The sequence below is a fragment of the Ruditapes philippinarum genome, unplaced genomic scaffold, assembly GCF_026571515.1.
Source record: "Ruditapes philippinarum isolate M1 unplaced genomic scaffold, ASM2657151v2 ctg4291_1_1_1_1, whole genome shotgun sequence".
NCBI classification, from domain to species: domain Eukaryota; kingdom Metazoa; phylum Mollusca; class Bivalvia; order Venerida; family Veneridae; genus Ruditapes; species Ruditapes philippinarum.
In genome coordinates this window covers 80,936-94,151 of record NW_026853744.1, presented here as the reverse complement: position 1 = coordinate 94,151, position 13,216 = coordinate 80,936, and the positions used below count along the sequence as shown (strand labels likewise).

General features: G+C 32.7%; 1 protein-coding gene across 1 annotated transcript; it reads right to left on the bottom strand.

Moving 5' to 3' along the window:
- Window positions 1-1,238: 1,238 nt before the first annotated feature.
- LOC132737691 (pre-mRNA-splicing factor 18-like) lies at window positions 1,239-13,208 on the bottom strand. The gene is made up of 10 exons (XM_060725026.1): window positions 13,053-13,208; window positions 9,278-9,394; window positions 8,652-8,714; window positions 7,953-8,066; window positions 7,235-7,396; window positions 5,759-5,827; window positions 5,015-5,155; window positions 4,604-4,675; window positions 3,652-3,807; window positions 1,239-3,194 (listed from the first exon to the last, which is right to left on the bottom strand). The coding sequence occupies exons 1-10, from the start codon at window positions 13,116-13,118 to the stop codon at window positions 3,108-3,110; spliced, it is 1,047 nt and encodes a 348-aa protein (XP_060581009.1). The 5' UTR covers window positions 13,119-13,208; the 3' UTR covers window positions 1,239-3,107.
- Window positions 13,209-13,216: the final 8 nt, after the last annotated feature.

Below are 13,216 nucleotides of genomic sequence, written 5' to 3'. Positions count from 1 at the left end.
TATCTACCTACAATGTTTCATGTTGATATCTCTTATACATTAAGAGTTATGTCCCGGACAAAGTTCAAAGTGTAAAAATAAACAAAGGGAGATAATTCAAAAATTAGGCAAGGCAGGGTTAAGGTTCCTGTTCACTGCACACCTACTCAAAGAGATATATCTACCTACAAAGTTTCATGTTGATACCTCTTATACTTTTAGAGGTATGTCCCAGACAAAGTTCAAAGTGTAAAATAAACAAAGGGGGATAATTAAAAAAAATTAGACAAGGCAGAGTTACGGTTCTTGTGCACTGCACACCTACTCAATGAGATCTATCTAACTACAAAGTTTCATGTTGATACCTCTTATTCTTTAAGAGTTATGTCCAGGACAAAGTTCAAAGTGTTAAATAAACAAAGGGGGATAATTCAAAAATTAGGCAAGGCAGAGTTACGGTTCTTGTGCACTGCACACCTACTCAATGACATCTATCTACCTACAAAGTTTCATGTTGATACCTCTTATACTTTTAGAGTTATGTCCCGGACAAAGTTCAAAAAGTAAAATAAACAAAGGGGAATAATTCAAAAATTAGGCAAGGCAGAGTTACGGTTTTTGTGCACTGCACACCTACTCAATGAGATCTATCTACCTACAAAGTTTCATGTTGATACCTCTTATACTTTTAGAGTTATGTCCCGGACAAAGTTCAAAAAGTAAAATAAACAAAGGGGAATAATTCAAAAATTAGGCAAGGCAGAGTTACAATTCTTGTGCACTGCACACCTACTCAATGAGATCTATCTACCTACAAAGTTTCATGTTGATACCTCTTATACTTTTAGTTATGTCCCGGACAAAGTTCAAAGTGTAAAATAAACAAAGGGGGATAATTCAAAAATTAGGCAAGGCAGAGTTACGGTTCTTGTGCACTGCACACCTACCCAATGAGATCTTTCTACCTACAAAGTTTCATGTTGATACCTCTTATACTTTTAGAGTTATGTCCCAGACAATGTTCAAAGTGTAAAAATAAACAAAGGGGAATAATTCAAAAGTTAGGCAAGGCAGAGTTACGGTTCTTGTGCACTGCACACCTACTCAATGAGATTTATCTACCTACAAAGTTTCATGTTGATACCTCTTGTTGTTTCAAAGTTATGTCTCGGACAAGAAAAGGGACGGACGGAAAGACGGACGGACGGACAAGGCGGCGACTATATGCTCCCCCGGAATTTTTTCGGGGAGCATAACAATGGGTGATTTATAATATATATAATAATATTCATGATATATATTTAATATTTATAACATATAATTTATAATCAGAAAAATGAGAACACATTTGAAAACTTCAGCATGAAATACTTCAGTTATGGAAATTGTGCATGAGCACCTCTACAAAATTATGGATTGTTACTGGAAACAATGGAAGATTAATAAGAATTGATCTGAAAATGTGGAAAACACATTTGGGACACCTTTGCAAACTTTCACCAAAGACATCAACTATTTGATGAAAACCAACTATATTAAATTTTTTATGTTTAACATCCAAAGTAAAGAAAAAAACATGTGGAAAAAGACGTGTGTATCTTTTCAAAACAAAATGCACCTTATTCAAGGAAGAGGACTGTAATTGAAAAGTCAGAATGTAAACTCTATAATGTGTAATACGAAAAGTGACTGTAAACACATTTAGAATACCTTTGCAATCTTTTACACAGAACTAATCAACAATTAGTATCGTGCCAAGTCTACAGGAGACATGGACCTTATGGCCCGAAAAAACAGATCTGACTAGCAGAACAGATTATTCAGTTATTAGATAAAAGGCTTCCAAGTATTACAGTAGGTGAGCCAACTAATAATTTGGCAAAACTGACTGAAATTGATAAGGATATATAATGATGGAAAAACAAAAGTTGTAGCAAGCAGGCGATGATGGATTTCAACATAATCAGTGACAGACTGGAAGATTAGGAATCCGAGAGAACAGCTCAACTAGAAGCAGCAAGATCTAATAAAGAAGCTCTGCCAAGTCAAGTAAATAGGACAAAGGAAACCTAGATAAGCCTTATGTAACAGAGGGTTCCCTTATCCCAGGAATGCCACAAGGCAAAGGAAACTGTTCAGTTGAAATTCACATATCAGAGAGATCCCAAAGGAATAATACTTCCAGACTTCTGTACTTCACCACCTAATATTGATTGGACTCAATCTTTAGCTATAAAGCATATGAACAAACGTCAGAGTGAAAAAAGAAAGACTTTACAAGGGGTTAATTCTAATATACAATGTACTTAATTCAAAAATGAACGCAAGGGAATTTGAAAATGAATTTATCAGAACAATTTGAACTTTATTACTGATCTATGAAAGTAAGAATTTATTGTTAGAATCTGACATTTACATAGTTTAGTAACTTGATACATTTAATTAATGGGGATTATCAAGAATCTTGTATTTAATAATCCTTCTTAAATGCATCATCTAAACATAAAAAACATAAATATACCCAATTTAACAACTCATCCGAATGCCCCATGAAAATTTACAATAATCTATTATCAAACTGGCATTTTTTATTTTTTAATTCAGAACTTTTTATAAACTTCATAAATGAAGTTGCTGAGATATGTAAGTTTTGCAATTGGTGTACCTATATCTCAATACCTGTAAAACAAATAAAAAGTTAATTTTCATTGCTACATCTGCTAATTAAAGTGTGAAAAAACAAAAAATATTCTACATGTACTGAATAAAAAACTACAAACTAAGAAGACGGAGAGTGCAGAAGGGAACATCTTGTCTAACTCAAAGCTACACAACCCTGTACGATATTTTGTGTTCCGTTACTGAACAATTCAAGGTAGGTACTAGACTGAGCATAGTAAAACCTCGAAGATTTAATTTTCCGCCCTAGATTGAACTCTTGGTTCATATCATTGACCTCTTGTTTCGTATCACAGGGAGAACACAAACCTATACTGTGTCACATCCCTGTATATGTACAGTGGTACCTCACTATTCTGTTCTTACATCTGTTCTATCTCTAACATCAGAATATGTACTATCACATTATCACGATCAAATATAGCCATAAAGATCTAGAAGACAAGGCCTCAGTGATGGATTGGTTCAAAGTTCACACTTCTAGATGGATCTGTAGGGAAGAACACTTGAGCTTGTGTCATAATTCTTTTCAGTCCCTGAAAAATACAAATAATGTAAAGATTATCCAAAGGTACCACGGTAAATTAAAATTGATTTTGATATCATTCTTGTACCTAAAAGATAGTTAGACGTTATCCCTACAAGAGCTGTCACACAAAAGAGACAAATGCCCCTGAAAAGGTTTCATAAGTATTGCAGAAAGGTATTATGAAAAGAAAAGAGAATATAAGTAACTAATTGCTTAATATTGTTCTTGTCAAATGAAGTGCTATTCAAAGCAATTTTATCACCTTAACTTTGCAGGTAGAAACATCGGTCTTAATGTGGTAGACATTTATGTAGTTATTTTAAAATCCTTCAATGCATCACAAAGAAACATTCTGGATACGAATGTGTACCTTCAACCTCTGTGACCTTGACCTTTAAGGTAGTGCAATTTTAATATGCTGCCCTTTGGAGGCATAAAAAAATACTGTGAAGAAAGACTTTCACCTGAATGTATTTTCTCTGTGTTTCGTCATTCAGAACATGGGCAACATATCTGGAGGAAATCTTCTCACGTCCTGTACGGGCGTGAATACCAACCATAGTGACACCAATAGGCCAGGGCGCATTACCTATAGCCATCTCCAAGTATGAATCATTTGCCTAAAAATGAACATTCACATTAACTGATTGCATAATACATAATATATACAAATATACTGAATTTTAGCTTAATTATGTTGTACATTAATATTAGTGATTTTAAACCATCTATTTTAAGTCTAAAATCCAACTTTAAAATCAGACTTGTAACATAAAAAATTATGTTAATAGAATTCAAAACCAGCTATCATTTCTAGGTTTTCAATATCTGATCACCCTACAAGCATAGCATAGCCAGAGAAGTTCAGGCACATGTTCTGTATGATTTTATAGATTTTATCGTGTCTGAAATAATTCTTCCTTTATTTCTGGTAACTTGCTTGAGGGGAGATTAATACTGGTACATAACCCAGGTGCAAAGACAAAAGAGAAAATTTTGCTTTGTAGGAAACTAAGGAACATGAACTGATGAAAGAGTTACATGAGAAAACAATTGACATTAAAATGTCACAAAAATTAGGTTTTCTGTAAATAACAAATATGTGAAAGAAAAAGCACACACAAAAAACAAAGGGCCATAATTCTTCCAAAACATGATCAAATCACTCTAAAACATATTATGTGCCTGGGTACTTGTCAACAACCATTCTATGGAGGTTTGGTTGATATCAACAGAAAAATATATTTTCACAAAGAAGATGCTGTTTAATCTAAGCCAATTGCCTAATGACATTTGTCTATCTAATCACCAATTGTTTTTAAAAACATATATATGATTACTATATGTAAACTGTGCATGTAAATACTAAGTTTTATAAAAAATTCTTCTTAAAATAAGATTAAAATAGTATTTTACCTTGATATAATCCCTTTCTAGAGTGAATCCTAAAATCTGAACTAGACACTCCAAGATGTCCTCTTGCATTTTCTGTAGAACACAAAATAAATACAATGTATCAACATATTAATTACATTGGAGTCAAAAATCTGTTGCAACCATGTTACAGTAGAATTACAGTAGAATAACTTATAACAGTAGAATTTTAAATATTTCTTCAGAAAACAAAGGAAATTTTTAGAGAAAAAGACAACAACAAAAGACCATGGATATTTATGTTTTATTTTAATATAAAACTAGCAAATCATCAATGGATTGGTAATACTCTTATACACATGTACATGTATATGTTACTATTTTTGAATTTTTGAAAATACATTGGTGTGTACCTTTAAGATTACACAATTACAAATATACGTTATCCCCTACCTTATTTTTCAACTTCCTAAACATGGGTTTCATGTAACTGACAGTTTGTTGGTGCATAGCAGCATTCATCTTTCCTTTTAAACTTCTCTTTTCCGAATCAGATTTCTTGTTGATGTCATTTCCCCAAGTATTTAATACAAACTAAAGGGATAAAAAAATCAAGCATAATAGGTGAATGACCAACTTCATTATATAAACATACTAGGCATACAGCTGTCATTGATAGAAACAATATCGATGTATTGTTGATATTTTCTATCGATCAATTATCCATTCACATTTCAAAAAATCGATAATTTTGACTGATTAATTCAATGTCTAGAAATTACCAAAATTCACCAAAAACATATACAGAAGCAGTTATCTATGTCTAACGTTATGCTGTTGTTACGTAATGGAATTATTTCATGGCAGTGATGACACAAAAAAATGGTCAGAAAACAAAAATCATGCAATGGGAATTTATAAAAGAATATGTATTTTACTGGAATCATTTAAACTAGTAGGAAAGTGAATGACAGACACATTATTATAGGTAATTATCAATATATTAGTGTTATGTATTGTTGATATATCATATACTTGATATTTGTCATTTGATATTGATACAGCGTTGATATGCTTTGCACTCAATGACAGCTGTACATAAACAGTATCATTATATATTGGTATAATAATTTGGGTTAACCATTTATTTTTATCTTGTTTACTTTTATTTTTTTAAATATTTATTTAAGCATTTACCTTCAAGAAACGCAGAATAATTTCTTGATCCCTGTCACTATCACCATTACCCAACTCATTTTTCCACACCTGAAATAAAAATTGTCATTGTAAAAAAATACCCTAAACCATCTGTAAACAAGAGCTGTCATAGGACAGTTTGCTTTTTACAGTGGTTGATTGTGAAGTACAAACTATTCAGGAATGCTGTTACAGCAAATATGACAGCACAAACCATTCAGGAATGCTGTTACAGCAAATATGACAGCACAAACCGTCAGGAATGCTGTTACAGCAAATATGACAGCACAAACCATCAGGAATGCTGTAACAGCAAATATGACAGCACAAACTATTTAGGAATGCTGATAAAGCAAATATGACAGTACAAACCATTCAAAAATGCTGTTACAGCAAATATGACAGCAACAAACATTCAGGAATGCTGTGACAGAAAACATGACAGCACAAACCATTCAGGAATGCTGTTACAGCAAATATGACAGCACAAACCATCAGGAATGCTGTTACAGCAAATATGACAGCAACAACTATTTAGGAATGCTGATACAGCAAATATGACAGTACAAACCATTTAGGAATGCTGTCACAGCAAATATGACATCAAAAACCATCAGGAATGCTGTCACAGCAAATATGACATCAAAAACCATCAGGAATGCTGTTACAGCAAATATGACATCAAAAACCATCAGGAATGCTGTTACAGCAATATGCGTTACAAACCATTCAAAAATGCTGTTACAGCAAATATGACAGCACAAACCATCAGAAATGCTGTTACAACAAATATGACAGTACAAACTATTCAGAAATGCTGTTACAGCAACAAACATTCAGGAATGCTGTTACAACAAATATGACAGCACAAACTATTCAGGAATGCTGTGACAGCAACAAACATTCAGGAATGCTGTTACAGCAAATATGACAACACAAACCATTCAGAAATGCTGATAAAGCAAATATGACAGCAACAAACTACTCAGGAATGCTGTTACAGCTAATATGATGGCAACAATCATTCAGGAATGCGGTTACATCAAACATTACAGCAACAAACATCCATGGATGCTGTTACAACAATTATGACAATCACATCCACTGCAATATAAAACGGACAGGCAGTTACATACATTTTCAGAAACATTTCTTGTTTGTTTTTGAAAACAATATACAATGTACAAATATGTCTATAAAATCTATCTATACCTTAATCAATCATAAATCATGTAGTATTAAACAACGAGTTTAATTTCTTAAAATAAAGATAGGTTTGCCCTTCTTAACACTCCTACACTTTACAAAGGTTAAAACAACCCTGTTCATCAAAATTATACCTTCTTTAGTCCAATTATTCAGAAAACACCATGATACACATGTTCATCTATATATTTGTATCTTTTTACAGGCAAAACTGATGCATCATGTCTTCTGGAACAAGTCAAGAAATGGTAAAGAACTTTTCTTGCCTACCTCTATATCATCAATTGTGGTACCATCATCTTTGACCGAGACTGTTTCCCTTTTTCTGCTGTGGGCTTCAGCACTGTCGGCAGAGTTCATGATCTCAGCATAATATTCCTGATCTACCTTGTCCATAGCCGCTTTAAAATCATTGGAACCAGCTCCTAAACCCTGGAATGTTAGAAAATATGAAGTCATTACTTTACCTTCTTTATATAAACATTGTGAACACTAGTTGAAATCTTTCTTCCATATATGCCACTTAAAGTAATTGGAAAAAAAATTCATAAATATAAGTTTTGAACCTTGAATATGCAATTTAGATCCTGAAGATATGTGTAAAATTTCAACTGAATATAATCATTGGCTGATGAAATATTAAGTGTTACACAAAGAAACAAGAATTTATGCCAATGCTGAAGCATGAGCAAATAAGGTAGTCACACTTCCCTTGGGTTAAACATATTCATTTCAAGCTCAATTGCGAAACAAGTTCTTGCAACTTATATTAATCACTTTCCAGTCCGCTTCCTCAAACCAACCAGTATTGATGTCATATGAAGAAACATGGTTGTGACCCGATTAGGGCTTGAACCCATGATCCCTGGGTTGAGAGGCAGACATATTAACCACAAGGCCATCGCTCCCCTTAAGATGCCTTCACACTTTTCTTCAAATAGTAAAGCTAAAATGTTCTATGTGATTCAAATGTAAAATGTTGACAAACCTTGCTGAAGTCCGGTTCTGCCGACTCCAACTTTTTCAGTCTCGCAAAAGCATCATATTCTGACTCTCCAAATAGAAGTATTGGTTCATTGAAGTCTCGAAGCCTTCTTATTACCTGAAATAATCCATGGCAAGCATATAATGATCTGCAATAACAAGTCGACCAATTATTAAATATCTTAAGACATTTTTTTATATCTGGGGTTGGATTTTGCAACATACCTACACTGTACAGGTCATACTACAAATTTTCAGCAAGGCCTCAGATGTCCCTCCTGCCATTATTTCAGGACAACAGGCACCTGAGTAGAACTACCAACTACTTTATGTAAGCCAGCTGTGTAGCTTCCTAACATAAAAGAATCCAAAGTTGCTGGTGAAATTAACACCCATAGCTGCGATAAGCAAGTTGTATTAAACATAAACGTAAACAAATATAATATAGGTCATAATTTCCAAATGACACTAACAATAACTACTTTAACAACCTTGTATAGACAGTAAATTTTGCTATAAAATCTTTATTTATTTACCTAAAGTTTGGCTGTAAATGATTATAATGTAAGGTGACAGTATTGTTTACCAGTAACCACTAGATAATTCCTGTTAAGACAAAGTCAGAACTGCTGCTACAAACAAAGTTGTATTTACACGCCACTTTCCTTAAAACTAAAATAAATAAAAGGATGATCAAATGTACCTCTTTTCTATGAAGCATAACTTTCTCCGAGTCTTCAGAACTTGAAGGTTTACTTCCACCCATCTGTAAAAAGTATAACAATTACTTAGATATAAATCATAATTTTAACACAAAACAACATTTCATTGCCCAAAACAGAAAAGGCAAAACAAAAAATTCTCAACATTGGCCTCAATGGCCTGAGATCAATCAAAACTCCTTTTTGAAGATTTAAATTTAAACAAAGCTTGACCGGCTTATTTTCCATGAATGAGTATAAACAGACTATGCTATGACTGTTATGGTCAATTAGTCATTTTGGTCAGGAAAATGACCTCAGGTGCCCCTAAATGCATATTTTCGGCATAAGCACACTCGAGTAGAATCACTTCCCTCCCATAACCTTGCTAGACATATCTTCTCACATAAAAGAATATAAAATGCCTTGTGGGATACCTACGGGGGTAAGTGATTTGATGTCAGTGACATTAACCATCCAGCCATAGAGGCCCTTAATAATTAATCTGCGATGATTATCTAATTTTACCAATATTTACATAAGATTTAAACATTTTTAGCAACAATGTCCATGTATGAAGAGGCTAGGAGTACTTTTTAAACAAATCTGTTAAAAAAGGGTAACAAACCTGAGCTAATTCAGAATCTATCTCTGTATTTTGAACAGCTTTTTTATGTTTTTTCCAGTACTCCTCTTCTTGTTTAGCTGCAAGATCACCTCTCTTGAAATATTTCTTATTTGGAGCCTGCAATTACAAAACTTGGCAGTTTGTACTCCTATTCAATCTCAATTCAGTTCAAGTTTCACCAAATAACACTCGTGTTCGTATTTGTCAGTGGTAATAGTGGTAACTTTAACTTAATAAGCGTCTGTCATGACGGTCACAATATTGGACCTGTATATTGCTAAGTACTATCCCACACAAAACGGGTCAAAATACATCAACATACATTGTGTTGTTTACAGTTATTAAATTTGCATACAAGTAAAATATACTGTTTCCATGAGACAATTGTGACCCAACGGTTGTTATGTTTTACTTGACACAGATATAAACACTCCTATTTAACCTGTCAACATGTAGCAAGTAGGACAGCTTGATGCAGGTAAAATATACTTTATTACTATAATTTGTCTCTTTCAATAAACATTAATTTGTATGATATAATTGCAGGATAAAAAACTAACAGGCGCACAACTTTTCTACCCACAACCAAAGGATCTACTTGCCACCAGTTAACGGGTGTGTTTATAATTTTATTTGAGGCATGCAAAATAAAAGGTTGCATTGGTTTAAATTACAGCATGATAAACATTGCAAAAACCTCTCTTAGATGTTGTTTCATCGGACAGGACATGTATTAATCATCTAGTTCCATATAAATGTATAGTTGTGGTGAAAATTTTTCTTTTGATGAAATTTAATTTCGATATTTACAAAATTATAGTTCTGGCTTCCAAAAGTTTATAAGCCGCTATTTAACATTTTTGTTTTTCATCAGATGCGGCATTAAACATCATGTCATAGTATAATATAACAAGAGCTGTCAGTAGGACAGCATGCTCGACTATTCTAAGTGCTTGATAGTAAAAGAGCCTTCATAGTGTTAAATTTTTTAAGTTCACTAAAGGGCCAATTTTTTTTTATAAATTCATGTTATAGGCCAATTATACAGTATTGGCTTGACTATTCGGAAGGTAATGTCACAAGGGTGTTTTATTGAGTATAATAATACTAATAACCTATGAATACATAAATTTGACAGAAAAGGTACAAAGGCTTGTTATTAAGATGTTTTATTAAGTAAATCACTGCTTTATTATTATGAATGCATAAAATTGTCCCAAAAAGGCACAAACCCTTCAGTAGTTATTGAGATAACAGCTTACAAGCAAAACTTTACCATGAATTTCTAAGTTGAAAAAGGGGAGAAAAATCAGCCTAAATGCAAGATAGAATTATGGATCTTTGTCAGTGACCTACAATTATGACCCTAAATGCATATGTGAAGTTTTAAATAAATATCTTTAATAGTTATTGAGATATGTAAAACTTGCATGTAAACATTAACCAAGAGACTAAGTAGAAAAGGGAATATGAATCAGCCTTAATGCAAGATAGAGTTATGGAACTTGGTCAGTGACATACAATTATGACCCTCCAATTATGACCCTAAGTGCATGTGTAAAGTTTCAAGTAAATATCTTTGAAGACCTTTAACCTTTAACCAAAATTTCTAACTTTCAAAGGGGCAAATAATTCTGCAAATTTTGCAGACAGAGTTATGCAATTTTGCAAACTGATGTACATTGTTACTATAAAAAAGTATTTTAAATTTCAATTGAATATCTCAAGCAATAATTGAGATATTTGACTTTATAAAAAAACTTTAACCAAAATTTCTAAGTTCCAAAGGGGCATAATTCTGTCAATATTGTAGGCAGAGTTATCCAACTTGTCAATCTGATGTACCTTGTTACTATAAATAAGTATTGTAAGTTTCAATTGAATATCTCAAGCAATAATTGAGATATTTGACTTTACAAAAAACTTTAACCAAAATTTCTAAGTTAAAAAGGGGGCATAATTCTGTCAATATTGTAGGCAGAGTTATCCAACTTGTCAATCTGATGTACCTTGTTACTATAAATAAAGTATTGTAAGTTTCAATTGAATATCTCAAGCAATAATTGAGATATTTGACTTTATAAAAAAAACTTTAACCAAAATTTCTAAGTTAAAAAGGGGCATAATTCTGTCAATATTGTAGGCAGAGTTATCCAACTTGTCAATCTGATGTACCTTGTTACTATAAATAAGTATTGTAAGTTTCAATTGAATATCTCAAGCAATAATTGAGATATTTGACTTTACAAAAAACTTTAACCAAAATTTCTAAGTTAAAAAGGGGCATAATTCTGTCAATATTGTATGCAGAGTTATCCAACTTGTCAATCTGATGTACCTTGTTACTATAAATAAGTATTGTAAGTTTCAATTGAATATCTCAAGTAATAATTGAGATATTTGACTTTACAAAAAACTTTAACCAACGCAGACGCCGACGCGGACGCCGACGCCGACGCCGGGGCGACTACAATAGCTCTCATATTCTTCGAATAGTCGAGCTAAAAAGGCAAAGCCTCAAACTTTCAAAGTGAGCTCGATTTTCTTTTACCGTAAGATAGTTTAAAATAATTGTTCATTTTTATTTTATATTTTCCGTTTTAAAATTGTCATTCGGTATTTTAAACACTGCTTCTGTTTCTTCTGGTTCCCCTTTTCTATTATGGTTCCTATAAAACTGCGCAGGACACCAATCTACGCTTACGTTTTCAATCAGAGTACATCAGCTTTTATCGTTATCTTGTAATTCGAAAAGTTGGGATGTGTCCAATTTGGTACTTCGCACGAAAGTTTTCAAAACCATCACTTAGCAGGTACTCGGGCCAGCTCGTCGAGCATGCTATAAACGGGTACGCTGAAGACTGGCGGCACGAAATACCAAAATATACCCAAATATACCCAAATATAATATTATTTATTTTTGTTTGTATAAAATATAGATTATAATGAGAAATAAATAAATATTTATAGAATAATATGACTTAACCTGCTAAAGCTTTAATTCATTCCGTTGAAATGGGCAGTTAAGATGTTGTAAGAAAATAAAGTTGTGACATTTGCTTATGTATTTATAATAAAGGATAAGGTTTTTTATGAATGTAGTCAATGTACTTTTAATTTTAAATCAAGATTATGATATTTGTTGTCTACACTTAGATTTTTAAGGTGTAATTTTGTTGAAATTCCATATCATATACAAGTGTCCAATGTCATTTAAAAAAAAAATAATAGCTTTAATGGAGAACATAATTATAGATCTAGTGTACTTTCATTCAAAACACAGTGATAGGAAAATGTATATTTGGGTATGTTTGATTGTATCTTAATGAAAGTCTAGCCCAACAAATTGTGCGCTTTTGGGCTTTTATTATATATCCGATGGTTGCCCTTGGGTGTATTTGGGTATTTCGTGCTGCCCCTGAAGACCTTAGCTTACTAAATTACAATGTGTGCACTATAACTTTAAATTGCTGATGACCAGCCTCAATCATGTCATAGGTTACAGAAGATCAAATTTGTTCATATGATTACAATTAAACTGAGAAAATAATCAAAATATTATCATAACGTTTTTGGTATGTAGCCTAACAAATTCCACGCAGTGATCTCCCCTTCATTCTAACTGTACTGAACAAGGGAAGTAACCATACGAAGAGTTTGATAGCCTTGTTTGAAATTCTTTAAAATCGATAGTACAAACAAGACAATACAGCAAAATAATATAAATTTATCTAATTCGCACATAAATATTAAAAAGTTAATAATAAAACAATACCATTATGTCGCTGTTACTTTGCAACATGCGCTTCTTCCTCTCTAATTCAGCTTTTAAGACGTCCATTTTCGACTGGGAAGAGAAGAGTTCTGTTTTCCTACTCCTCAATTATATGGAATACGAAATCTGATTGGTTACTTTGCATAGATTTAGCCAATTGCTGT

Coding starts and splice junctions, on each gene's coding strand:
- LOC132737691 (XM_060725026.1), bottom strand. CDS start 13,118: ATGGACGTCTTAAAAGCTGAATTAGAGAGGAAGAAGCGCATGTTGCAA. Junction 4,676..5,014: donor TTAGGAAGTTGAAAAATAAG/GTAGGGGATAAC, acceptor TGTGTTCTACAG/AAAATGCAAGAGGACATCTT. Junction 3,195..3,651: donor CACAGAGAAAATACATTCAG/GTGAAAGTCTTT, acceptor TGTATTTTTCAG/GGACTGAAAAGAATTATGAC.